The sequence below is a fragment of the Blennius ocellaris genome (assembly GCF_963422515.1).
Source record: "Blennius ocellaris genome assembly, chromosome: 14".
NCBI lineage: Eukaryota > Metazoa > Chordata > Actinopteri > Blenniiformes > Blenniidae > Blennius > Blennius ocellaris.
Window position 1 is genome coordinate 24,142,866 of NC_137663.1, and position 27,441 is coordinate 24,170,306.

The 27,441-nt window shown below is 43.3% G+C and overlaps 3 protein-coding genes across 4 annotated transcripts in view; 1 reads left to right on the forward strand and 2 right to left on the reverse strand.

Moving 5' to 3' along the window:
- Window positions 1-756: 756 nt before the first annotated feature.
- On the reverse strand, window positions 757-3,657 carry atp5l (ATP synthase, H+ transporting, mitochondrial F0 complex, subunit g). Its single transcript, XM_080508293.1, has 3 exons — window positions 3,517-3,657; window positions 3,188-3,348; window positions 757-973 (listed from the first exon to the last, which is right to left on the reverse strand). Exons 1-3 carry the CDS (start codon window positions 3,566-3,568, stop codon window positions 875-877), a joined length of 312 nt encoding a protein of 103 aa, XP_080364419.1. The 5' UTR covers window positions 3,569-3,657; the 3' UTR covers window positions 757-874.
- A 1,118-nt stretch (window positions 3,658-4,775) lies between these two features.
- Window positions 4,776-6,807, forward strand: ptrh2 (peptidyl-tRNA hydrolase 2). The gene is made up of 2 exons (XM_080509556.1): window positions 4,776-4,838; window positions 5,873-6,807. The coding sequence occupies exons 1-2, from the start codon at window positions 4,795-4,797 to the stop codon at window positions 6,399-6,401; spliced, it is 573 nt and encodes a 190-aa protein (XP_080365682.1). The 5' UTR covers window positions 4,776-4,794; the 3' UTR covers window positions 6,402-6,807.
- Window positions 6,808-7,955: 1,148 nt separating this feature from the next.
- Window positions 7,956-27,441, reverse strand: part of cltca (clathrin, heavy chain a (Hc)) — a 30,806-nt gene continuing 11,320 nt past the window's right edge. Inside the window, exons 3-30 of one of the 2 annotated variants that reach the window (XM_080508905.1) lie at window positions 24,055-24,323; window positions 23,773-23,934; window positions 23,579-23,692; window positions 22,947-23,120; window positions 20,058-20,255; window positions 19,710-19,910; window positions 19,292-19,444; window positions 18,973-19,095; window positions 18,217-18,354; window positions 17,960-18,124; window positions 17,681-17,861; window positions 17,128-17,291; window positions 15,796-15,921; window positions 15,559-15,701; window positions 14,968-15,202; window positions 14,735-14,857; window positions 14,503-14,648; window positions 14,226-14,409; window positions 13,942-14,134; window positions 13,523-13,680; window positions 13,164-13,436; window positions 12,759-13,076; window positions 12,486-12,617; window positions 12,263-12,373; window positions 12,011-12,181; window positions 11,667-11,888; window positions 10,072-10,147; window positions 7,956-9,723 (exon numbers count right to left, since the gene is read on the reverse strand). In XM_080508905.1, the coding sequence (XP_080365031.1) occupies window positions 9,590-9,723; window positions 10,072-10,147; window positions 11,667-11,888; window positions 12,011-12,181; window positions 12,263-12,373; window positions 12,486-12,617; window positions 12,759-13,076; window positions 13,164-13,436; window positions 13,523-13,680; window positions 13,942-14,134; window positions 14,226-14,409; window positions 14,503-14,648; window positions 14,735-14,857; window positions 14,968-15,202; window positions 15,559-15,701; window positions 15,796-15,921; window positions 17,128-17,291; window positions 17,681-17,861; window positions 17,960-18,124; window positions 18,217-18,354; window positions 18,973-19,095; window positions 19,292-19,444; window positions 19,710-19,910; window positions 20,058-20,255; window positions 22,947-23,120; window positions 23,579-23,692; window positions 23,773-23,934; window positions 24,055-24,323 (4,787 nt within the window). In that variant the 3' untranslated portion in view covers window positions 7,956-9,589. Of the gene's footprint in view, window positions 9,724-10,071; window positions 10,148-11,666; window positions 11,889-12,010; window positions 12,182-12,262; window positions 12,374-12,485; window positions 12,618-12,758; window positions 13,077-13,163; window positions 13,437-13,522; window positions 13,681-13,941; window positions 14,135-14,225; window positions 14,410-14,502; window positions 14,649-14,734; window positions 14,858-14,967; window positions 15,203-15,558; window positions 15,702-15,795; window positions 15,922-17,127; window positions 17,292-17,680; window positions 17,862-17,959; window positions 18,125-18,216; window positions 18,355-18,972; window positions 19,096-19,291; window positions 19,445-19,709; window positions 19,911-20,057; window positions 20,256-22,946; window positions 23,121-23,578; window positions 23,693-23,772; window positions 23,935-24,054; window positions 27,070-27,441 lie in introns of both variants that reach the window. The other variant, XM_080508906.1, reaches the window with a different exon arrangement.

Here is a 27,441-nt window from a genome sequence, read left to right on the forward strand (position 1 = left end):
CATAAAAAGAAATTGCTATATATACACTACTGAAACCTTCCGATATTAATTTTCAAATAGGGGTATTAAACAACTTGAGTGAGCCAGACCAGTAAAATAGTGACATAATAACCTTTAATTTGGAAGTTATTATTCTTTGTTGGGGGGGGGGGGGAATCACCTACATTTGAACAGAAAACAATTAATACAGAAAAAGACTTCAATGTCAACAAAAAGCCAATTTTAATGAAACCTTGTGGTGCAAAATACAGAGATGTGTCCAAAAAGCTGTTTCATTACATGTTTTACTGACAACATGAATTTGAGGCGAATACTAATGTCCACTACTCTTAAGAAATTTGGTGAAAATTCACAATTTTCTTTGACATCTTTTAAATTTGCTTGGTTGTTTGGCGGCTGGATTTGTTCTGCATAGTCCATCTTTTTTTTAAATTATTGTTCTACACCCACAAAGTTAAGAATTTCAAGCATTTTTTTTTTATTTTATTTAATAATTTACACTATATCTGGCCCCTGAAGTAAAATGAGTTGGACACTCCTGTACTACAGGTAACTGCCACCAGATTTTATTAAAAATACCAAGGTAAAAATGAAATGCAACATGTGTTAAACACACAATTTTATCTCTTGTGTGTGATCTATTTAAAAACCAAAGTTCACTTTCCTTTGAGAACTTCAATAATTGATGTGGCAGAGAGGAAAAGCTTCCTCATGTTAAAGCAATCAAACCTGACAAATGAGCACCAAGTGGAAAAATGTTTTTAACAATAGACATCTGTTTATTGGTTCCCAGGAATCTTACAGGAAGTTGAGCATACAATGCTCAAAAGAAGGACGACAACAACAAAAAAAAAACGGCGCAAAAGTGCGGAAATCAGACGTCGTAGCCAATCAAGCCGCCTTTGCCGATGCATTCTCCGATGTAGAACCACATGAGCACCTCAGTGGCCACCAGGCCGTTCCTCATGGCGTCCTGTCAACAGACAAACAGTCAAATACAAACAACTGCATTTTTCAGACCTGATCAGCTCGTTTAGGCACAGTAAGACCAAGACGTTGAGTCTTAATGGATCTCGAGATAATTAACAATCAACATTTTACTACTGTGATAAAAATTGAGACCAACTCACATTTTATAATCAGCCCCCAACACAAAGAACACTGCACATATTTGCAATGAAAACTAAAATATCTCAATACATTATGTGTAAAAGGCTTTTTAAAATGTGTCCAGTCAATAAATCTTAAATAACTTTTGTGAATTGCACTGCTGATTTGACACATCCACTCAATAAACCAATCCCGAGAGTGATTTAATATGTGCTCAAGTTTAAAATACACAAATATTTACCTGTTTACTGGCAGGAATTTGCAGGAGCAAAATATTAAAAGAACACAGGAAACGTATAAATACATGGTTGTGTCTTACAGAAACAGTGAGCAGTACTGAACTGACTTTGTGCTGCATATATTTAAAGATATTCCATGTATTGATTCCCAAGTCGTTCGTTTTAACGTCACTGAGACACTGAGTGAGCCGCATACAAAGTCCAACATCGGTGTCAAGGTGAGAGTGGGAACAGCAGGTTCGCCTATTTCCAGCACAGTTGCCTTTCAAAGAACGAGCACATCATTTAAATTACAAATATTTTAAGAACGAATGCGTGCAATGCAGACGATTGACACATATTTCAGGATCATCCTCTACAAAAACCTTTCTGCACTACAACCCTCTCAAAAATGTACTCAACATTGGTTCACTTAGGAAATCTGACTAATATTAATAGTTTTGTGAATGAAGCCATGTTTGGCATTGGTTACTTGATGAACCAATGGCAAAGGAGTAGATATAGAAAAAATATAGGTGAAAGATTAATCTAATACTGGAGACTTAAAAAGATATTTATCAATAACTCTGCTCAATGTGTTAAATATGTACAATCTATACGACAATATAGTGTGAAAACTGTTTAATCTGACCAATATCTACTGTGAAACTAGAAGGCTCATTTCTGTTTATTGAACATTTTTTTGTGTGTTAGAAAAAATATAGATATCAATCCCAGAAGGAAATTCTTTTCCGTCTTACACATCTCCTGAAGATATAAAGTCATATATATTCTGTGTTTTTATCTCCACACACGACATACTAATGACTGTAATGTAATCACCATGTGAACCTGACATTGACCTGAATAAAAACACTTAAAAGTCAAATAAAATTATAATTAAGCCACTTCAAATGAAACTAGACAGAACTTTGTAAAAGTGAGATCACAGTGAGGGCCTGGGGACCATAACATGCTGGTTTAAGATGACAAATCTCCACTTAAACTGAGTATTCTATTGTCGATCTGTTAGAAAATTACATTTTGAAAACATTTTTCGGTGTTGATGGACGCACTATACTAGAGACTCCGATCCAGCCCAGGAAACCACAATTATTTGCAAAAATTACAATGAAACCACTGACTTTAAAAAAAACAAAAAACAGTTTTCTTAAGGGTAGCAGACCAAAGCTGATATATCAACTTCATAGTTACCTCGTTGTGAGCAAACTGGCATTGCTCGTCCGATTGCCTCAAAGTCATGGTGTCAGGGGGAGTTTGTAAAAACATGCAACTGCCTTAGGAGAAGTGTTGTGGGCATTTCACTGTATTTGCACCACAAGGTTTCATTAACATTGAATTTATGCTAGAAATTGTAGTCATTTTCCATCCCGTCTGTTTGATTTTAAAGCAACTAGACATTTTTATCAGGTATACTCTCAAAATAAAATTAAAAAGTGTAAATTTAAAAAGGTAAGAATAGCACTATTCTACCACTCAAGACTAAACTAAGATTAAGTTATTTAAGGCTCGTGAACCAAAATGTGTTTAATCTATACAATCTAAAGGTGCTGCTTGGATTTAAAAACCCTTCAATAATGTGTACACAAAATATTTAACTCCATTAAGGTTTCCTCTGATAGAGAACGAATGTATGACAGGAAAACTTTAACCCTGCGCTTCCTTCAAGGAGACACCTGCTCACACGCCAGTGGATTTCACTGTAGTTTCACTAAATGTCATTATGTGTTGATCTGATCCAACAGGATCATATAACAAACTGATTCCCAGCAGGATCGTTTAACAAACTGATTCCCAGCAGACCCAGAACAACCAGGACTCTGCAGAGAGACACGCACCCGCACGGTGGTTTGACCCAGACGTCCTGACTGGAAAGCCTTGATGAGGTTTGTTGCCCCCTCGATGGCTTTGGGGATCTCCGCGGGTGAAGGAGGGACCAGTTCGACGCGGGCGTAGTACCAGAAGGTGGCTAGCCGGGGTTTGGAGTAGGTGACAGCGGCTGAGGAAGGAGAGAAAACACTAATGACAACTCCCGAGCAGCAGCCATGCAGCTAGTTGGCGTTAGCCACGGAGCTACACTACGTATGTTCAAGATAAACTACACAGGCTGCCTCCGTCCTCGGCTTTTAACGGCGCAGAGTTATACTAAAACATTAAATGGACTCACCGCCGACCAGAGTGGGGACTTTAGCGATCATTTTCTGCACCGCTTGAGCCATGTTGATCCGCTTCTCCGTGTTACTTGCTAGCTCACTGAATGTCACCTCCACAAGGACCCCGCACAGCTGGCCTCACAACTGCCTGAACGGAAACCTTCTTCCTCGTGCAGTGTTTCACCGCGGCTGATGTCTCTGGTGCGCCGTTACTGCCCTCTGCAGGTGGAAATGTATTATGACAGCTCCCTGTTATTCTCAATCAACCCATCAATGTTTTTGTTTTTTGTTTTATTTTAGATTCAGCACGAGATGTGCATATATAACTTGTATGAAATAAATGTTAAACTTTCATAAACTTATTCATATCAGAGAAGGTATATACATCTGGGTTTTGACATTTGAAATCAGTCTAGAATCTCCTTCCTTCAGCAGTTTGTCCATCAGTGTTTTGGAGAAGTGCTCAATGAAAGATGAAGATGTTTACCATGCCTAAACAATTCAAAACAGTGCCGTTCACGTCTTTTTACTTTTTTTTGTTAAATCTCTGGTATATGTCCAATCTCTACCAACATTGTCATGCAAGAATGTAAAACATTGTTCTGGTTTTTATTACCTTATGTAGATATTTTGCTTCTGTTGTTCTTGTTTGCAATATTTATTATCATGCTTCATATTCTGCTACTATTGTTTTAACACTAACGTGTAGCTAAATAACACAATTCAATATTTGACAAGAGCACTAATGATTCAATCATAAAAAATATGTGTGATTTTTGTCAGTTTTACTAAACTCTGTAAGATTCTTTTGTATTATTGGTATCATTATGCAAAATTTAAATAAATGCCATTTTACGGCGTCTCTTATTTTATGCATATTGCAGTGAGTGTCCTATAAAGGGTTAATTGATATTAAAAAGATACATACACCAATAGATGGATACATTAAACCAAAGTAATAGCCAAAGTTCAGCAAAATAGATTATTTACATTTAAGTTCCCATTTCAAAAGTATATAAATGTAAGTTGTGGGTTCAAACAAAGTTTTTTTTCTATGCTGTGACGCTGCTGCACAGTTTCGCCTCACTTTGTCTTTTTCTTCCAAAATATTTGCAGTAAAAAACCAAACGGCAAAACAAAAGGTGAATAGTATCACCAGTTTCAATCATGTCGGGGGTTGTTTTGTGAAGAACATGGACATAAATATGTACATACATGCATAAAATCAGAAGAAAAATATAGCTCGGCCAAAGGGAACACGTAGTGTGTGACGTCATCACTGAGGGACGCAGATGCCGCCTCATTCATGTCTTCAACACGCCGTTCAAAGTAACAGGTAAGACATACAAACAACATCATCTGCTGTGTGATCACTCAGCGGGGGCTTGAAATGTCTCAAATCCACGTGTACGTCTCGCGGCTCGTCTTCATTAACAGTTAAATTCGGTTTGTTTTCGGAAAGCTAACGTTAGCTAGGCTACTTTCACTCACACAGCCTGTTAGCTCACGAAGTTCGCGCAGCAGCTGCAATACAAACACAATAACACGAGTTATAAACCAGTTTTTTTTTTTAACTAGATCTACAGTTTTAATTCTCTCTGAGGAAAGTTAAACAATACTGTTTACTAATGCCACCGAGTAAGTTCACGTACGGGGATCAACAAAGATGAGAAAGATTGTTTATCTCGCTTAACTTTTGTTGTTGGCGGACCAGTGCGTCACTCTTGAACTTTATCAGGCCAACCTGAACAAGATCCTCGATCCCTCCCTTCATCAGCTCCCTGATATACGGTGGAAATTACAAGTAGGCCTGTGTTGTTTTGATTCGAGGATGGCGACAGCACAAATGTCCTTCTTCCAGTCACTAGTGAAGACGAGGAGACTGGAGTAGTTGGGAGGACCAGTGTCATGAAGTATAGATCATATAATCTGCCTGCGAACCGTGTTGACGTCCCCAAGACAGCAGTGACACCCGGAAGTACCACAGCAGAAACGTTTATCCAAACTTCACCAAATAAAAAAAGACTCAGGATTGACGTGTGGCATAAAACCTTGTGTTAAATCAAACATGATCACACGATCTGCTCTGGTGAAGCTGAAACTCTCATGAGTTCTCCTTTATATTTATGCTGAAACAAACCTTTCATGATTTCAGTGTTTTTGTATTCATTTTACCCGATGTTACTTTTTATTATTGTCACGTTGAAGAAGTTGTGTTTTTACAGTGTAAAAGCTTGAGGGAAACATACAGATTATACAAAATAGGTTCAGTTCCATTTTTTTGTGGAAAAAAATTTCTGTGGTTCAGGGATGTTTGGACACGTTTATTCGCTGTGTGGACCTGACCTGCTCTCCCCTTCTTCCGTTTAGGTTTAAGAGTATGGATTTGTTATACGGGCCGCTGGGCTTCGGCGTGGTGGCAGGCCTGGGCTGCGGCCTCCTCCTCGGCTGGCAGCTGCGCGGCCGCTTGGCCCGGACGTCCAGAGGCGTGATGGCCGCCGTGGGCAACGGCGGCGGAAAGGAGGCAAGCGTGATGGGAGAAGGAGGCGAGTTCAAGATGATCCTGGTGGTGCGGAACGACCTGAAGATGGGCAAGGGGAAGGTGGCCGCCCAGTGCGCGCACGCCGCCGTGTCGGCGTACAAGCAAGTCCAGCGCAGGAACCCAGAGCTGCTCAAACAGTGGGAGTACTGCGGGCAGCCCAAGGTGGTGGTGAAGGCGCCGGACGAGGAAACCCTCATCGGCCTGCTGAGCCGGGCCAAGGAAGTGGGGCTTCCCGTCAGCCTGATCCAGGACGCGGGGAGGACTCAGATCGCCCCCGGATCACGCACCGTGCTGGGCGTCGGTCCGGGTCCCGCCGATCTGATCGACAGCGTCACCGGAGACCTGAAGCTCTACTAGAGGGCCGAGCTGCATCTGGAGGACTTGAATCCAAAACTCCTGGTTGATTCAGGAAGAAAAAAAAAACGGAGACAAGCTGCTGCGTGTTTCTAGTTTTTTGTACAACAGTTCAGGGCTCTTACTGCTAGAAATCAGCAGACTCTTGGTGTATGGTTATTTTTTTATTTTTCTCCGTTGATAAACTTTCGCTGCGCCAATTGGTCAGGTGAAGGTGCTTGGGAAATTAAAATATCTGAAAATAATGCTGATGTCATTCTCACGGCACAGGAAAAGATAAGTCAGTTTCAGAAAGTCAAAGAATGGTCCTTTATAATTTTGAGTAATTACTTTGGAGTATAGCTGCAGTAATGTAACGTCATTGATGAGATCGGACATCTTGTAGTTCTTTATTAAATCCTCACTTGAACTCGTTTTTCTTGTCTGAAGTGCTGCATTGCATTGATTAATTAATCAATTGATCAAAAAAATGTTGAAGGGGTCCTGACATCCTTGCTGGTCAGTCATTTGAAGCATGTCCCCCAGGTGGCGCTCTCTCTCTCAATATCCTGCAGGTTCATGTTGCTGGGTTTATTTTGTCAACACTGTACAGAAGACTGGAACGTAATTATATGAATTGTGTGTAAATAGACTGAAGAGGAGTGTCATGAGTGTCGCCACACATACCACCGGTTTTGCTAAAAACTACTGATCCCTGCCTCCTGCACCTGCTGACACATTTAACCTTTGACCTTCAATCTTTGTTGTATTTATACAAGACTGTTTTATCAAATTTGTACTATTACTGGTATACGTTCACCCAGAGATGCAGTTGCACTATTTATCTATCAATGAGACTTAATTTGCCCTCTTCCAGGACAAATAGTCTTTCATTGATCGATTTAAAAAGGCTGGGGGCTTATTGCAATGTTAACTGAATTCCATAGATTCAATATATAAATATTAGATGTAAAGTACAACAAATTTGATCGGTCCTTGTTAAACGTCAGGCAGTTCCTTGAGCCGCTTTGCTTCCAGTACCTGCATTGATCAGCAGAGGGCGCAAGAACTACATCCAATCAGCAGCGACTCAATCAGTCCAGTTTCACTCACGGTTCTGATGTCGATTCTCCACATCGGTGTCTGACAAGCAACACTTTCTCATAATGGGAGTAAACATCTCATGTGACTTCATAGCCAATCAAGGGATCAACATTTCTTCCTAGTACTGCAGTAAAAACACACTTTTCTGTCTGGTTGTATAGTTTGGAAGAGCGTTTCATCAAACTTCACATCTCAGAGGGTGACGTTTGTTTCCTTCACATGCTTTTAACAGATGTATGTAGGACTTTTAATACATGGATTGTTCCAACGGTTCAGATTCAGGACCTTTTAACCAACAAGGCAGTTAAAATTAATTGGTCCTCTTTAAAGATCTGAACGTTCACCCACCAGGTTACCTCAAAATCCATCTGCTGCAAATTTCATCAACATTTCCAGACTGACAATAGATGTAGACGACTTCTTGTTGAAAACCAGCCGAGACCTGAGGTTTCAATTGACAGATTAGTGAAGGGAAATCAGATCATTCAGTGTGACAAATTGCATATTTAATTTTGTAAAAAGGCTTATAAAAAGGTCATATTTCATGTAGTCATATTCGAGTATTTGTCCACTGGGGGGCAGCAGTGCATCGTTTTCCCTCAGTTTTATCACTTTCAATGTCACAATGTGAAGCTGATGATTCAATTTAATATAACTCACTAATCAAGCTGAAGTTGGCTGGTTAACGTCATAACCTGGTTCCGTTTCACATCTTAGGAATTACTGTCATCTGCCCGATCATCATTGAATGTAAATTTCCAACTGGCATAATTTCTCATTCACGTTTTTAAAGCTGCTGAAACGAGCCGAAAATGCAAGACACGATCACACCGTCCTTGACAAACAAGAAGCCTTTATTTTTTTTATTTTATTTTTTTAAGTGGAAAAACAAAACCGCTGTTTCATTCATTATGATCCTGATTATGCACAATCAAGTATTTTAAGTGCACAATTTCAATCTAAAGGTAATTTAGATAAGAATATAAGTTCAAAGGAGTTAATGATTGGTTTTCCTGTATACACGCAAGCCTTTTGATAAAAACTTCAAAAATCACCACGAGAGCTGTTTCTGTTTGAATGGGTGAGTGAACCGGGGAGGTTTTTTTTTTTTTTTTTTTTGAGAGAGAGACGACGACGACGACGCTTGGAAAAGAAAAAGAAAAAAAAAATCCCTCCTGCACACTCAGTAACAGTGTCGCGAGAACAAAGCGCGGCTTTTAAAGGAGGGAGCGCGTTAGTGGAGCGCAGACGGATGCGCGGTCCCCCCCCCCCCCCCCCCCCCCCCCCGGAGGTGGAATGGTCCCAACGTTCAGAGCGCCGTGGAAAAGCACACGTCGACCGGTGCGGAGAGTTCTGCATAGGCGCCGCCGGATCGAGTCCGGCTTTCCCGTGGTTTCTCTCTCGGAGGAGCAGCCCTGAAGTGAGAGTGTGAGGACGTGACTGGTACGACGTAGTGTTTCAGGATTTGTGGTCGTGAAGCGGCAGTTTTTATGTTCAAATATAGAAGAACATCGTAGCGGTCTTTTTTTTTTTTTTTTCCTTTTACTCTTTTTTCCCGTGTCTGAATATACAATAATTAAATGCATTTTACAGTCGGACAGAAGAAGCAGCTCACACACATCAAAAGGAAGAGGTTCTACATTTTTTTTTTCTTTTCTTCTCACTACAGAGTGCAAATCAGATGCTTCACAACAGACCTTTTTTTCTTTTTTCTTCTTTAGACCGAGAAGAGGACTGGCTCTTCCCGCAAGCCCCCCATTGTACATAAACCATTTCCCATTCAAATAAAATAGACATAAGGAAAAAAAAAGAAATTAATCTAGTCAATACGGAATGTGAGAAAATTAATCTTTGTGATTCAAACTCTTTTCTTTGACAACAGAAATAAAACTGAGTCCTTCATGACAGTTTAAAAAGGGGAAAGTAAAAAAAAAAAAAAAAAACAAAGAAAGAAAGAAAAGGTTTTGTCTGTTTTACCCTCCGCAGCCCTGGAGAGGGCAGAGAGACGACGGAGGTCTGGTGAAGGACTTTGGGAGGTGGATGGATGTGTCTCCACCCTGGGTGTGGAGAGAATCGGGCGGGGGAGGGGAGGGGAGGGGAGGGGGTCTTTACATGCCGTAGCCGAAGCCCGGCTGAGCTGCTGGCGGAGCGTAGCCTGCGGGCGCCTGGTAGCCGTAGCCGTAGGGCTGCTGGGGGGGCACGGGGACGCTGGGGCCCGCCGTCAGCATCAGCTGGGGAGCTCCTGCAGGATCCACAGAGAGGAGGGTTCAAACACGGAGCCGGGTTTTCATCATTGATCACACTTCTTTAAAGGGCCAGTACTGACCTTTAGCAAACTACATTTAACATGTCGCACCGCTGGTGGGTGAGCCACAAAACTCTTTAGCGTGTGGCACACCTCAGAGTAAAATCCTTTGAAACTTTAATAATTTGGCCACAAAGCATCTTAGTTGTCAATATATCTTTGACCTACTTACAATAATCCCCTAATATCTTGTAAATGCAATTAATTAAACGTCCCTAGAAAAGAATACAAGGCGCATCCTCCATTGATCACTGAGGTGGGATGTGATATTGTGAGCAGACTTACCATAGACGATGGGTTGCGTCTCTGTTGCCTGCTCCTCCTCTTTCCTTACAGACTCTGAGGTTTCTAGTTTGTCTACCTGCAGACGGAGAGAAACGCAAACATTTAGAGCAAAGCGAGAACTCTTGACAGTTGATCGACACGGAACATTTTCAACTGGAACGGCTGCGTCTTACACAGCCAGAGCAGGATTATGTCACAAGGAGTGTTTAAAATGTTTGATGATTAAGATGTAAGACGGTAAACGGAATTTGTGGATGGAATAAAAGTAACTCAGAATTTGTACCTTAACGTTGCCTTAAAAAAAACACAAATCAGAAAACCCGTTTGGACATTGACCTCCATTTACATGACGTTTCAAACGAAAATGCATAATTTTTTACTTTTTTTTCACGTTTATATGACATGTTTACACATAAAATGCAGAAATGCTGAAAAAGATAAATGGGGTCTAAGAGTACTGATTTCAATGACAAAGTGCAGATTGTTACAGGCTGCACTAAGCATAAATACTTTAGTGAACGTGGTAACGGAGCACACGTTCATTCGTGAGCAAGAGAAATGGGAGGCAAACGATACAAGCAGCGGATCAGATGCAGCACCAAGCGAAGGGTACAAGTCAAGTCCTGAGGGGAAAAGCTGCTGCACGAGGATGCAGATTACTACCAAAAGGGCCTGTTTGATAAAGCACGTTTACATTATGGGAGCACAGTCGATGCGTTTATCACTCGGTTCATTCAAGACCAGCTACTCTTTAAACTCCAACACTCCGTACACAACTTCAACAAGCAGGGAACAGAAACAGAGCCAGTCCCATGCTGCGTGTCGAAGCCTGGCAGTAAATAAGCTCAGATGCAGTTTAGTGAGGAAGAGGAAGAGGGTGCTCTCTGCAGTCCAAAGCCGTCCTCAGTAAAGCCAGACACAACAGCCTGCTGCTGCTATGCAGACATTCTCTCACATGCATCCTTCAGTTACCAGGTCACAGAAGCCAAAACACAAAACCTTTCAAAGAACAACACGGCGCCATGGTATGCAGTGTCAACGGAGGAAATGCACCTTTTCACCAGAACAAACTCATATCTCTGTCAGAGCAGTAAAACAAATTAATCTTATTGTCTGGAGCTCGGAGGTTGAAATCTTTGTGTAAAGTGCATTTTCTCCAAACATTCAAAACAAATGCAGTGACTCTAAACTCCTGCAATCCCTCTCGTTGGCAGACTCTTGCAGTCACGCGTCAGGTGTTCCTCTAGTATTGGTGACGAGCTGTAGCTCTAAAAAGCCGCCCAGAAGTTACAGATGTATCAGTGACTGTGTTCGAGTGCGGTGTGCATTTCAGTTAAAACCATGCACACTCCAAGGCTGCAACCTTTTGAGCTCAGCTCAAGATCAAAAGCAGCTTTAAACTTTCACCTGTTCTTTTACTGCATCAACCTGAAAGAGAAGAGGCGCAGCATAGAAGATGAAGCCATTTCATCGAGTCAGATGCTGGCAGTTTACAACAGTTAAGATATAAAGAGGATATTCATGACGTGAATGGCTTGTTGGTTACACTGTGTGACACAGTTCACGGAACTCCAGCCTGGGAAGAGCCGACTCACCTTGCTGAGGTACTCCCTCATGACCTGAATGAAGTATGGCATAGAAAAGTCCATGATGTTGTGCCTCCAGGCCGTCTCCAGCACCACGTCGGGCCGCAGCAGGTCGTAGCAGGTGAAGAGGCAGGCGGCGAAGCACTCCCTCTTGTCCTCCTGCAGGAACCAGGACAGCAGCTCCTCCGCCAGCTCCGTGTCCTTGGACTCGGACGCGTACTGCATGGCATCCTGCGGGACAGACGGACCACCCGCCGGATCAGACACAGTCCAAGAGGACAAGTCCCTGCGTCGCAAAGCTACTGGATTACAGTCAACAGTATGCGATCTCCGAAGAACGTGGAAAGGCACACCTTGTAGAGCTTGTCTTTCTTGCAGAGCTCCACGCTCTGCTTCCAGCGGTTGTTCCCCTTGAAGAGGTAGGCAGCGATTCTCCTGAACTCAATCAGCTCGTGTTTCTCCATGCGCTGGGCCAGCGAGATGTTGTCAAAGTTGTCGTAGGCATCTATTGATGTCCTCAGTGCCTGACAAGAGCGACATGAACATTTTATCATCGGTGTCTAAACGTCATTTTCAGAAACAGCAGAAGTGTGAACACCACTCACCTGGTAGTCCTCCTCCGTGATGAAGAGGTTGTTAAGTGCTTCATTGACTGACTTGTTGTTGTGATTCTGTACTGACCGAAGGTAGGGTTTGACCAGAGGCAGCTGCTTCACCTGCGACGGACATTTTTTTTTGTTAGTCAGCTCATTTCAAAACAAAAGAGGAAAACAATACATTTCTTTGCATCTGTTCGTCTTTATTCCTCTCAGGCAGGCCAAAGTTTACCTTGCTGAAGAAGTTAACGGCACGCGAGTGATCCAGTCTGGGAGAAAGCATGATGAGTAAATCGTTCAGTAACAAGGGCTTGAACTCCAGATAGAACTGGATGGCTTTGTAGTACAGCTCCACATTGGCCACCTAACATGGAAGAAAACACGTTCATGAATACATGTATAAAGCATAATGTATTAAGAAATGTAAACAGTGTCATTTAAAGCCACAATTATTAAGTACATTAAAGCTTTTCTATGGTTAAATAAAACAAAAGCCAGACTGTACCTTGGTGATGATATCTTTGAACTGGCCCTCCTTCCAGGCGTCTGTCGGATGGTTCATCATGGTGATGATGGCGTTGTCGTACTCCTCGTACTTGTCGTAGAGGAAGACCAGCTCGGCCCAGAGGTGAGCCTGCTCGGCTGCTCTCAGCACCTTGGGGATGTTCACCCGGGACCAGAAGAGCTCCAGATGCTCCCTCATCTTCTGTGGCTTGAACTTGGAGTACAGAATGGCCAGCTCCGTGAACATGCCCATGTGCGCACGCTCCAGGCCGAGGGCGGCCTCCAGCATGGTGATCAACTCCTCGAAGTAACCGCGGTCCTGAAAGGAGCAGGCAAGATATCAAACGGTCGGTGTGCACTCAGTTTACCTGGACTTTCTTCGATTTGGGTTTCACCTCCGTCCTACCTGGTAGTAGTTGATCAGCTCCTCGAGCTCATCGGCGTGCACCACAATGTGCAGACCGCACATCTGGGCCAGTCTGAACTCCTTCCCGTCCACGCAGGCAAAGCACACCTCCTTCCATGTGCGGGTGCTGTTGGCCTTACGGGCGCCGTCCACGGCAGCCTGGTACTCCCCGAGGTGCACCAGAGTGGAAGCCAGGCGGCCGAAGTTGGAGACATTGTTGTAGAGCAGTTTCGCTGCCTCATACATTTTCTCATCATAGCAGCGGTCACCAACCTGTTAAAAAAAAACACGCGAAGGACATCCAGTTAATGTTGGAAATCACAGCTCATTCGAGTTTTAACTGCAAGAGTGAGACAAACCTGCTGGATGTGAGCATTATTGGGTCCGTTGATAAACTCTTCCAGTTCGGCCAGGCGGTTGGTTTTGGCCAAAGCAAAGATGAGCTCCGTCTCAACATACGACTCTCGAGCCTTCTTGCGAGCCATCTGGAGGAATTTGACCAGGTCCTCCCAGTTTCCTGGACAAAAAAAAATAAATCACAAAAGAAATGAGACTGTTGCATTGTGTTGACCTTCATCTCATATTTCACTGTGTTTCTATCGGTTTATAACCCACAAAGGCAAAACTCAAACAAACTACACAACAAAGCTAAAGTGATCGGTTAGGTCGGCCATCTTTTGCGCCCTCAAAGTTCAGCGTGAAAGTATGCGCATCATTGGCAGAGTGTGGCTTTGAACCAAAACCATACATATTAGAAAGGTTCATCGAGTCTCCTCACCACTCTTATCAGCCGCCTGCACCACCTCCATGTACGCAGAGGGATCGTCGGCTTTAATGTACGAGTCGATGGCCTCCTTCACCAGCTCTTTCTGGAGCTGAGCCTTGGCCAGTTGGCTCCACACAGCAGGCTCATTGCAGCGTTCTGCAAACTCATACGCCCGGTCAAGGTTTCCAATATGCTCGATCAGCACCTTGGGTGGAAGGAGAGGAAGAAGGATTAGCAGCCCTTTTGCAACCAATGAGGTAACGGGGGATCAGATCGATCAGCAGGTAATGACAAACCTGCACGGCAGAGGTGTTGACGTCAAACTTCTTGAAGATGGCGAAGGCTTCCTCGAACAGCTCGTTGCTGATGGCGATGTTTGCGATGTCGGGAGCGTCGTAGTTATCCAGCCGGCTGATGTACTCCATCACACGAGTGCGGTCCGCTTTGATCGCCGTCAAGATCAGCAGGTTCTGCAGATTCCTGCAGGAGCCACAAACACTCTCAGCTCAAACTTGTTGAAAAATTCAAAACGGCAAACGGAAACTAAGAAGTTCAGAATATGAGAGTAAAAACCTGTGTTCACTGAAGACGGAGTTGTCCAAGACGATCTTCTCCAGCAGCTCGATGAGCTCGTTGGGCAAGTCGGCGGTCATGAAAGCCTTCACGGTGACGGACACCTCTTCTGGATCCTGGGTTTCTGAGAGCGCAGTCTGCACCACCTGAGCACACGTGGAAAACAGACGCCAGCTTAGCGAAACATCCAAAAAGACGACGGGGATGTACCTCGACTCGGTGTGTACTGCACCTGGTCAATGAGTGGTCGTCTGAAGGGGTTAGTCTCAAGCAGCACACTGGCCCACAGGTCAGGGTCTCTGCGTCGGACCAGGTAGCGAGACAAGCTTTTGAAGAGGGAGTTCTCATTGCAGACCTGCCATTCAAAAGGGAAAAATTCTATTTAGCGAAGGCAGGTGAATGCACAACATCAACAAATTTGTTTCTCATAGAGCGAAGGCAGGAAGAAGAGAAATATCCCCTCACATTGATCAGCTCCTGGTCACACTGTCCTCTCTCGTAAGCCACGCAGGCCAGATGAGGGTCTCTCTTCTCGCAGTATTTTCCCACCACGCGGCTGTCATAGTAAGGGTTTTCTCTCAGGAAGCGCTCGGGGTTGTTGTTGCTGTCAATGTAGATCTTGGCCAAAGCATTGTGGGTAGCCGGCTCTTCGCAGCCCTCATGGATACGAGACTCCAGCCACGGCAGCAGCAGCTTCAGTCTGGAAAAGACAAAAGGTGTCAGATAGGTAGAATAAATGACACTTCATTCTGCACACAGGTCAGTGTGGTACTTGTTAGAATATTGTGGAAAAACAATATCATTTATAATACATTGTTCATTGCTCGCTCCGGGAATGTGCCAAACTAGCCTCCGTGGTTTCCCTAATTAATCCGGAGAGCTCAGTCACCGATACCACCACTACTGCCAAATGATTATTTCACTTAGTAAACAGCAAATTAATGCCATGCCAAATAATTTCTTTTTTTTCTCCTTTTTTCAACAGAGTGATTTGAAAAGTTGCGTGGTCGCATGCAAGCAACAATTAAAAATAACATGGGTGGAGGAGTGTCGCACCTGTTCCTCTTCTCCACCTCAGCCACCAGTTCATCAGTGGAGAACTGTCCCCTGACCACCAGGATCAGGCTTTTAATGACGTCCTCAGAGCAGTCCACATCGAGCAGACCACCAACCACAACTGGCAGACGGCTGGGGTTCACCTAAAACAAAGATTTTCCACGAATTATTGGTCGACGTTCGACACCACTTCAAACGAGAAGTGATATGAATGTGTGTGTGTGTGTGAAAACTCACCTTCTGCACGTAGATTTCAATGTACTTCTGCAGGTTGTTGCGGTACAGGTAAAGCACCAGGTCATGGACAAAGTCGAAGCGATCGCAGACGATGATGAGCGGCAGCTGATCGGTGAGTTTGGCTTCCTGTTCGTCACACAGAGAATGGAGGAAATGAGGTCACAGGATTTTCTGAACAACAAGAACTACGTACAAGCCACGATCAACCAAACCGGCTGTGACCAGGTTGATCTTGGGACCACCATGTTCAGAAAATTATTATATTAATAATTTTTCCCCCCACTCAAATTTCGAAAACACTGAAAATGAAACGTCACTTTCCAGCTACTTCAGTTCTGTCCAAGTGACTGGAAACACGTATGCATAGAATAGATTTTATACAAAATAAGGAGGGGACAAAATAAAGTCTTTCACGAGAACAAATGGAAGTCACAATTTTTGAGGTCAAAGGATGGCAAACGGAAAAAGAAAAGTGTGAAGTCATCTAAAATATTTTAAAATGGCGTGTTGCTCATTAACAAGGCAGAGAGCGGCCAGGTGTCAGGTCGCTGATGGCCAGCATTGACCACCGGCTGCACGCTCCACAAGGTGCTGACAGACTGCTGCCACCCACACTCGGAGGATTACCAAACTGGGATTGTGCAACTTCCCACCGTCGCCCAAGAACATGCTCCACCAACTACAGGCTCCTACACTGCAACACTACACACACAACACCTTCACCGCCGCAGACGTCTCAGGACCCTACACGAGTCACAGCTCAACTACAATCGCACACAAAACATCCAATGAATGACTGCACATAAGCTTTGGGAGCACCGAGTGCACCCTCACAGGTGTATGGATTGTGGTGGAGATACGTATGAGAATCCATACAAATCCCAGTTTAAATCCTAAAATTGAAATCAAGGGGTGAGGAAGGATATAGGAAGGGGACCTATGCTGAGTGAGGGATGAATTTACCTGATACATGTCCTGCCAATCCAAAGTTAAACGAGGAAGAGCACAAAAGATAAATCGACTGCCGTCAGGATTGTTTGAACATTTACAACCAGTTCAGGCAAACTGTCGAAGGCGACCTGAGTAAATATGTGCATTTAACAATTTAAAAACCGACTAAATACTTCCAAGTAATATGTGATTTAAAAAAAAAAAAAAAACTGGACATCGGGGTCAATATAAAATGTTAAACAATCCAAAAACAAGCCGGAAAGCAGATGAACTCGCAACAAGTTTAAACGAAGACGCAAGCAACAGGCTGCAACAGGAACGGGTGAAGAAACACGAGAGTGTGTGTTTGATCTCTCCTGCTGTTTGTTCATGTGGTTTTACCTTGAGGAAGTTCTTGACACGCTCGGGATCGTAGCAGTTGCTCTCTCTGCAGATCCTCTCCACCTCTTTGATCTGACCAGTCTTGCAGGCAGCCTGGATGTACTTGAAATGAACTTCGGGGTCCTGGCTGAAGTTCACGATGGAACCCAGGAAGTAAAACAAACCTGAGGAACAAAGTTTCATAAAATGTCAAATGGTCTCGACGTCGTCAACTTCCAGCAGATCCAGTAATACATCCCTTCAAAGAATTACGCAACAGAGTGCCTATTTTTCCTCATTCATAGTTGTTTTACTTAACCTTTGTGCTCTATTATTTCAGTAATGGTAGTGGAGCTGCATTAGTTCACCGCTGGGACTCTCTGCACAGTTTATTGATTGTCCCATCCCTGCTTTGGCCTACTTCCCTGACAGGTCAGGGACATCAAAGTAAATGGGCAGAGGGGAATACATGTTTCCCTGAATCTAAAGGAGTTAAAGGCTTTTCTGTCCAGCGTTACGGTCTGGATTGTACAAAACTGAAAAATCAGGCAACATAAGAAGCAAAGGCCGTTACCTTCAAAGCTCTTGAAGGACTCAAAGAGTTCAATGAGAGCCTGTGTGGTGAGCTGCTCGTGGTACTTGGAAGCCACCTGGACACAGATCTGCAGGTTCTGGCGGATGTTGGCTGAGAGCATGGCTCTCAGACACTCCAGAGAGTCCTCCACCGACAGAGAGCCGAAGAAGTTCACCAGCCACTGGAAGGAGATTAGAGAGTTACTTCGGGGAACAAATCAAGAAAACAACATTGGACTTTAACGCGAACATCTTTATTTGGCGAGTAAATGAGCCGTACCTCTGGGTTGAGCAGGTGAGTGTGCACCACGGCGCGCTTGATGTCGTACAGGTCGGTGTAGTGTTCCAGCGCCCTCTGCAGGAGTCCGGCCTTCTCGCACAGCTGGGCGATGTGTGCCCGATCGTAGTTGGTGAACATTTGGTTTCCCAGGATAGCGTCAGCAACCTACCAACACAAAAGACGAGTATGACAAATGCTACATAAATGCTTACGCAAGCTACATTTCTTTCAGTTTAAGTGTGAGCCGAGTCGTCCACCTGCGGAGCATGCATGAGGTTCATCTCCAGCAGGCGAGTCTGCAGGGGTCCTTCAGAGGGTCGGTTGTTCTTCAGGGCGTCCAGGAGGAAGGACGTGCACTGCTGGATCAGGTTATACTCCATAAAGACATCTACGATCTGGATGGACACAAGAGACACAAAGGTGAGGGAAGGATTTCAACCATGTTCTCTCCTAACAAATATTCTCAATCAGAAATGTTCCTTGTACTAAACAAGGTAGTACATCCATTATTGTGATCTCCGATAAACAAACTTAACACTGGAAATAAATCAAAAAGTGCAAGACGATAAGCTTCTTTAAATCGTTACAGGCTAAAGTGAAAGTTGGCTGAATACTACACATTTGTTGTTCCAAAAACCAAAGAAAAGCCGTCGTCCACTGTAGTGTATTTGTATAAAACTCATTACCTGCCAGTGCAGCACTTTGGGCTGAACACAAAGAGCTGTGTCAGCACTTCACATTTGAATTGCAGTGACTCTGCAGTGGCAGGAAGTAAAGGAAGCAGTGCTTTTCCTTTATATTACAGAACAGATGATGTTCGCAGAGGAAAGGAAGTGATTCAGTCAAACGTTTGGACTCCAAGAAACGTTGAATTTGTCAATGGAATCACTGACAAGTGTCCTAATATGAGTAAAACTTTGCTTGAATAATAACAGAATGCTGTCAATAAGAACATAATATAAGTCACAATCAAAGTGTTGATGAAAAGGGAATTGTGTTTGTGCTCGTCTGACCTGAGTGATGTCAGCCAGCGGCTCTTCATCCTGGACCAGCATTTGAGCAAACTGGAGGCCTTGTTCTGGGTTGATCCGCATCACATTCCTCAGCAGAAAGATCCAGTCTGGAGTGTAGCCCACCTGGAATCCCAATCGAAAGCAAGATTAACACGACATTAATGTTTAATTTTACATTATTGGGACAGTTTTTAAAAACATTTAAAGTGATTATATCGCCCAGAAACTATTCATTAACAGAGATTACTGCCTTTCTTGAACTATTTCAGCATTTGTTATTTTCTTGCTACCAAGCATCCAACGACCATCGCAGCCATACCTTCTTAGCATACAGGACGATCTTGGGGAACTGGCCAGTCTCTGCAAAGCACTGAATGACTTTATTGGGGACGTTGGCCCTCAAGTAGACACTGAGAGCCAGGGTTGGATCCACTGCCTTCACCAGGTCGCCCAGTTCTTCAGAGCACTCCAGCTGAAATGTGAGAGGAGTAACATTATAGAAACTGCATCTGTTGCTAATAAAGTACATAAATCTAAATGAATACAAACTCAGATATTAATCTATCAACTGCTACCCATGATCTTTGTATTTAGATCCACCCAGTGTTTGTAAAGGAAACTTCAAATTCCTTACATATCCGATGGCCCCAGATAATAGGCAAGTCGCATAAACAAAACAGGCAACTCAGGAAGAGCTGCTTTGTATAAGTGGAAGTTAAGATGGACATCTACAATACCTTGTCTTCCTTTAGCCACTTCTCCAGAAGCTGCTTTCGGCCTTGCTGGAGAACAGGCCTGCAGAGCTCCAGGGATTCAAACTTGTTGAGCTGGCCCTGGTCCAACAGGATGCCGAAGTACTGCAGCAAGGGGGAGGTCTGGCCCGGCTGGTTGGGAACTCCTTGGAAGCGCCGGATGGTGTCTGGGGTGCGCAGGATACCCTGAGCGGGGAAGAGTGGACAACAAATGTAAACAAACGGCAAGATCAACAGGCAGGATGAATTTCGAAGACTCTGCGAGAACTTTAAGCTTTTCATTTAACTGTGTCACACAGATGAGGAGAGTTCCCACGTTATGAGAATGAATACCTTGGGTGCATTCGCAGCAACCTTGGCGGCCTCCGAGTAGTTGCCCGCAGTGAACAGGTTGTTGAACTTGCGTGCAAAGAGCTCTTCACCTCCAGCGAGGTTGTTGCGGACAGCCAAGCGGAGAGCCAGGTCTGGATTCTGCAGCACATTGGTGATGTAAGGAATGATGTTCTCCTCCTCCACACACACCGAGAGCACCTGCGTCACAGGAATATGCAGAGAATGTCGTCACACAGAAGAACAAGAACTATTTTCTCACGACTTTCATTTATTTGTTTATTTTAAGCACAGAGGAGCTCAATCTACTCATTGAACCAGCCACCATTTCTCCACGTTTATGAACAATCGCTTTCATGTGCAATCAGACATGAACCGCCGGTTAACATGCAGGGTTCAAAGCACCTGACCCTCGACCCCTGTAAAGCTTCGTAGACTCTGAGTGGCTCTCATGGTGAGCAATACTGCCTCACGCAGAAGAACAAATGTTAATGTGGCAGAATGAGAGGATGATGGTTGAGCTCTTTAAAAACATAGAAACTCACTCAGTCTTAATTACACATACATTTCTTCTTTATTTTTATGCTTTAATCACTTAAATCTGCAGTTTGAATCAAGGCAGCAGAGTATCTTATCAAGTTGATCCATTCCGGAAAACACTGAAAGCAAAATAAATCACTTTATGTACTTATGCTTGGTGAATTGAATTTTAAATATGAGAGGCAAGTATGATTAATTCACAAGTGTGCAATTAACTAATGAAAAGATTTAAATAAATGTACAGCCCTAATTAGTTCAGATCTTTAGGCCATAGGACAAAAAGAAAAAAAAGGAAATTCTCTTATTTTGTCTTAATCATTTTCTTAAGTCTGTGTATCACAAATTATATAATTATGACACAAACTATGACATATTGCATGTTCATTATATATTATGCAGCCCTAGTTTGAATGACTAACTTTTCTCAGCTAAAAATATCTGCGGGTGAGGGCAGAAATCTACGCGAGCCCCGGGATATGAATACGGAATTCAGATTATATTAATGGGTCAGTGTCACACAGAGCTTTGCAAGTGGTCTGGTTACATGGGAAAAAAAAACCAAGAATGAATCAGAAGAAAAGAGCAGGACGGATAAGGAGGGGTGGGGGCAGAAAGGAGAAAGACGGCCAGTGTTGGCCCCCTATACAAACAAGCCCAGCAGGTCAGCGCTGCAGCTCTTTGCACGGGTGAGTAGATCTCTTTCTTCCTGCCGCTAAAGCGCCATAATGTTGACAAACTAATTGGGAGTAATTAAGATGAAGACACGGGGAAAAAAAGGAGTTTTAAAAATAAAATCCTTGGTGAAGCTGTGGCATTCTACTCGGTATGTATAAGGTGTTTAACACCAAAGCTAATTACCAAAACAAAACAGTGAGAGCACAGTAAATCGTCTGGTTGAATGTTTTCTGCCTATATTTTTAATTATGAGGTTCGGATTCTCTGATTTTATAACAGCACAGCCACACATTAAGTGGTTTATCAAACAACTCGATGATCAAGCCAGGAAAACGTTCTCAATAAGGCAGATACAAGCAGCCGAAGGTGATTTCCTTACATGAACACGCAACAAAATAGTAAAACGCGTCACAGGTTTGTTGGTGGAGCAGAAGGTGGAGACTGACTGGAGAGGAGGACCTGCACCAAGAGGATTGAAGGCACCAGGCTGTGCCTCTCACGTCAGATCATGTGCTGATGAGAGGTGGGCTCTTTTCCTATTTTGATTAACCATGTTCGATGTTTTCTCTTGCAGGGTTTGTGTGTAGTAGTTCATCAGCACTGGATATTTGCTGCATGCCACCGACTGGACAGATCTGGCTCAGGCACTACATCGAGTCTGAATCACGGTGTCGGATCTCAGAAGGAGTGCTGCCAACTTCAGAGCTATCAGAATGTATGAGGCAGTGAGCAGGGACCCGACTGACGGCAAACAAAGCGAAACCGGAACATATTTTAACATTGAGGCGTCAGGTAGTAATGAGAGTGATTTATTCTGGGGACGTCAGGAAAACATTGTCCACCCTGGGATTGAAACACCATCCAGGTGTAAGACTGCAGCGCCGTTTTCAAACAAAACTACACAAAGAACGGATTCTGGAAGAGGAGTGAGACAACACTGTCACGAGGCAATATCTTAACTTTAGTTCGTGAACTTAATAGAAATATAAAAGATAGAACTAACGAACGCTGGTTTGAAGTTTCCAAAGCTCTTCTCAGCTTTATAAATGCATGTAGCATTGTAGTAGTGTGTTAGTATCGGATTACCAATTTTACCATCGAGCAGTATCAGTGAAGGGCCGAGACAGTGGCCCATTATCTCCCAGATCAGTGCACTCGTGTACACGTTCGTGTGGACACACACACACACACACACACACACACACCGACACTTCACTGCCTCGGCATACAGAGGGATCTGTCACTGCCTCAGATCAGCTTTCCTCTCCCCTCTCAATTATTCATGTGGTGTGTGGCCTGGCTGGAAAAATTATTCATCAGCTCGCTGTATCTAGTTCTCCTCTCTGGTTTGGCCTTCCAAAAGCAGCGAGACACAACCGGCTCCGCTCCGTTTGAAACACGAAACCTTTGATTATTTATAACGCCTCCTGACAAAGTCTGAACTTGCCTTATGACGACAGACAAACAAGGACGTGCTGCCGTCACTTCTCTGCGCACCAGCTGATTTTTGATGCTGCGCCTGTTCTCGTCAGATTAGGCGAGACTGTGACTGCTGATGAATGAAGTGATGTGTAATAATGTGGTTCCGTTTGAGGATGTTTGACAGAAGTTATGTTGTGTTACAGCCAATAGAAACACTGCTCCCTGAGCAGTCAACGGGCAGCAGGCGACTCCTACCTGTCCCTTCCTGTTGACGCCGATGATGCCAGAGGTGGCCTCGTGTGGAGCAGTGACGAAGATGGTCTCTCCGCTGATGCGGTTCATGTAAATGCAGGTGCCAGTCTCCAAATCGTACAGGTGGATGTAGCCATATTTGGTAATCAGGAACACGACATCATGCTTGGCGCTTATCTGCCAAAAGGAAACAAGGAAATTAATCCAATGTACCATACTGAGGGTTTCCGTCATTAATTCATTAGCAGGAGGGAAGTGAAGACAAGACCATTGTTTTCAGCACAGATACTGTTTTCAACGTTTTCTCATTTCCCCGAATTGCCTCTTCTTAATGTTGCTTCTATTCCAGTAGAATCAAAACTCAATGAAAGTGAGATGAAAACGTTAAACAGCATTGATTCTTATCTCATGCAAGTCAACAAGTGTGTAATAATATCATATGTGCCAATCAAACCTCAAATGATAGAGAAAACCATGAAACTAGAGAAAGAAAATGTATTTTGTGTTGTTCTATCAACAATAATTTCTCATCTGATTGAAAACTGCAGCAATAAGTCAGTATGATTATGAAAAATAAGTGATCAGTCCCAATAATTGCAATGAGGCAGGGAAGTGGAGTAAAGATTGAAGCATACCTGCATAGCCACAGGGAAGTCGTTCTGGGCTTCTGGAGGGAAGAAGACATCCACCGCTTTCTTTGGAAACGGTTGATTACCAGTTGGCGGAGTCCCAACTTCAATGATGTGCAACTTAATTCAAGAGAGCAAACATTAATTAGACACCGAGAAGCGACACACAATGATTTCAAACCGTGACTAACGCCACTCACCTTTCCTCCAGCCTGGCCTCGGACAGCAAAACAGAAGAGAGTGGATTCCTCTGCGTTCCCTTCCATCTTGAACTGGGCAAAGCTGGCAGCATGACCTTCGATGGGCTGCGAAACTTTTCTATCCACAGAATACAGCTGCATGGCTCCGACCACGCGATTTTGCTGGAAAGACGCCAGAGCGTATACATTTAGGAAGGCAACTTCACGGAGGCAACTTGTGTGACAGCTGCGTATGACTCCCTACACAGTACTCAGTCCAGAAGACGGCATACATCAGATTACCTGGGCTGAAATGCCAATGAGCAGGAGCCATTTCTGCTTGGCGTCAGTGCGGTAGTTGATGATCTGGCAGCCGGCCAGGCTGGAGTGGCGGTCAAAAACCTTCACGGGCTGTGAGTCACCCTCCATGCTCCAGTGGTAGACGGCAGTGTCAGTCACAAGTGCAACTGTGTTAAGGGAGATCCACTTCCAGAAGGTAACGTCGTCTGTCATGGTGTGTGCCTTCATCTTGCTCTTCATCTCAATGTTAAAGATCTGAAGGGTTTTGGCGGCTAGAGGGAGAAAGAGGGCAGGAACCAGGCCCCACAGTCATGTTATAGTGACTGACGAAAGCGTTCACAGAAAAACACCACAATTTAATCAAGAGGAGAGATTTGATTCGAGATTTTGTGGTGGTGGTACAGAGGTCACCAGGCAACGACGCCATGACTGAAAGATAGGGGGATGCCAAACATGCTGGAGTCGGAAACTGTGTCATATGAAGGGGAGAGAGCGTGGAGTCTAAAAAAAAAAAAAGCTGATTTAATGTCTTCAAGATGTGAATGTGACGATTCAAGTGCACTCCAAATATTTAAATGTTCAACTCTTGGGAGTCCTTCATGTCTCGGGTGAAAGCAAATACTCCGCTCATGTTTACCCAACGTCACTGCAGGGAGAAGTGAGCACTGCTTACGAGTGACTCGTTTTGTATGTGGAGCATATATAATGATGCAGTGAGCAAAACAAAAGTGGGTCCAAGACGATTACAGGTGCTGCTCGTCATCTGTGAGTGTGAATGGGAAAATGCATGCAACTTCCTGAAGTCGGCCTCGGCTATATGCCATGTATGACGTCCGACCACACGGTCAACTCCATTAAAGTCAACATCCTTCATAGAGAGACACAAAGCTGACAGAGGTAGGAAGAAAAGAAACAACTCACAAAAAAGGCAAACACATCTGCGTTTGAAAAACAAATATGTGACAATATAATGGTAAACAGTAGAAGCACAATTATGGGTGAGGGGTACATTTTGAGCAATTTCACAAGTTCGTGTCCAATTTTGACTATGGATGAAGGATTTTCTCATGTTCAGATTAAAGACACGGTTGACAAATCATTCACTCACCTGTGTTTTTCTGTTTATTAGTTGGGGTTAATTTGGTGAGCTAAAAAGCTTTATTAAGAAGCAGTGTGACTTCCTTGTTTGCTCATTATTGAATACTCATCGTCACAGTGAGAGAAAAGCAAAGATGAATGCGTTAGCGCGACCGTCGAGATCATTTTGCCATCACTTAGCCATGGGATCGAGGTACAACAGGCAGTGTGGCAAACGGACCACCGGCAGCAGCAGCCAAATTTAAAAGAGCAGGCAAAGAGACTTTTGATTCATTTCTGATTGGCAGTCGGGAGGTGTGAATGCACGCACTGTGGTCATCTCTCCCAGTGTGGTTACGTGAAAGGGTTAAGGCTCACTATCTCACATGATGGGACTGACTAGGAGGGATCGGTATAGTAGACTGAACAGGAAAGACGGTTGGGGTGGGAAAGGCTGAGCTCTAACTCGCACAAACTACAGGCGCGCAAACAGGTACGACCAAACAACATCTGGTTTATTTCTCCGCTTCACCATTCAAAACTTTCTTCAAGTACGTACAGCTAATATTTGCTGCGAGTGCATTACTTGTGTGCAACTGTGCTGCATTAGAAGTCTGTTTGATCTGTCAATCAAAGAAAAGAGCCAAAAGAGCCATCAAGCCATGGAGCTCATAGATGAAGTTTGAGATGAACTGCAGTCTTCCTTTTCTACTCATTACACAAATCTAATGTGATAGACGATCAACTGAAATATATTGCCTGTTTATGTCAGACTGAATCTCAATCACCGCAATGTAACCAGTTAACAAGGAGCATGCAGACTTGGACATCCTCACATGTGTAGAATAAAGCAGTGACTACAGAGAGATCTAACAATTCTATAAAAAAAACTAAAAAACTTTGGGGTTTTCAATGTTGTATTTCAACAAATGACCCAATTGGTTTGTTGTGTTCTTGAGTGTAATGCCCAGCAAGACCCATCTTCAGTCTTCACTGTCTTTATTCCTCGTCTATTTGCATTTTTTAAACTTTGAGCCTGAGGAGCCACTGCCCTACATTTTTAAACATGATCCTGCTCAAACACGTCTGATTTAAATTGAAAGTTTCTTCGGTTATAATTATTGCAATAATGAGTTGGGCTCAGGCTGGAATTATTAATGTTGGACCAAATTTTTTTTAAAATAAAACTCATGCCGTTGTGACATAATCCAGTTCCAAACGCTGGTGCATACACTGGAAATAATGTATAATCAAATATATCAAACTTCACCTGCTTGTGTTTGAAAGCAGACCAAGTCCTGAAAACTCAAAGCCGATCAGGAACATATGAAATGAAATCACTGTTAATGTCGATTTCAAATCCACACAATCGTCACGCACAGTGATCTCCATTTGTGAAAACCAAGTGATTTGCCTTCGAAAAATGTATTGAAATATATGAAGCACCAGTGGGACACCAATGACAACAGGTTTGGGATAATTAGAACCTTGTACAGGATGCAAGAGAACATGTTTACTTTGAAATGAAAACGGACAGATGTGAATTAAAATGAAATCATTTTACCCATGATATTATCAACAAGGTTCTAAATCACTTATACATTATAATAAAAATGATGGAATGCCAGCAAGCTGTAGGGCTGTGAAAGCTAAATCCTGTTTAGGATTATTAGGAGTATTCTAGAACTTGAAAAATGTTGTAAAGACTCAAGCAGAGCTCAATTAAATATTTACATTTGGTATTGAAAGCCAGTCTATTGCTCCAAAGCTTACAAAATTATACAAGTCATGTCAGCTGTAATACAAATAGTCTGCATGGATCAACTATTTACCGATAAGGCCAAATTTAATCATTTCAAAGCGGAGCAATTTGCTCATAAATACAGTCTTGAAAACAGGATTTCACTTGCACAATGAAGTAGTTAAATTTCAACTCACCGTCTGCAAACACATAAGAAAGCAGTAAAGAAAAAGGAACATAGAAAAGACAAACAAAAACAAATAAAAGTCAAAGCAATCATGGATGCTGGACAAAAAGAATAAAAATGTGCTATTCTGAGTATCTACAGGACAAATGTTTGGAGAAAACAAGATGCTCTCCAATAAAAACCTACTTCACACTTGAACTAAAGTAGCTGGACGTATATGGACATAAATAGACGAAAATAACTTGGAATACTTTTAAATTATTAAATGGATAATGTGGCTATATTAAACAAACTGTCAAACTGTTCAGACTGAATGGAGAAGACTTCTTAACAGTGGTTAGGTCAAAAGAAATATAGTCTCAAAGTCTGACAGTACCTCTCTGCC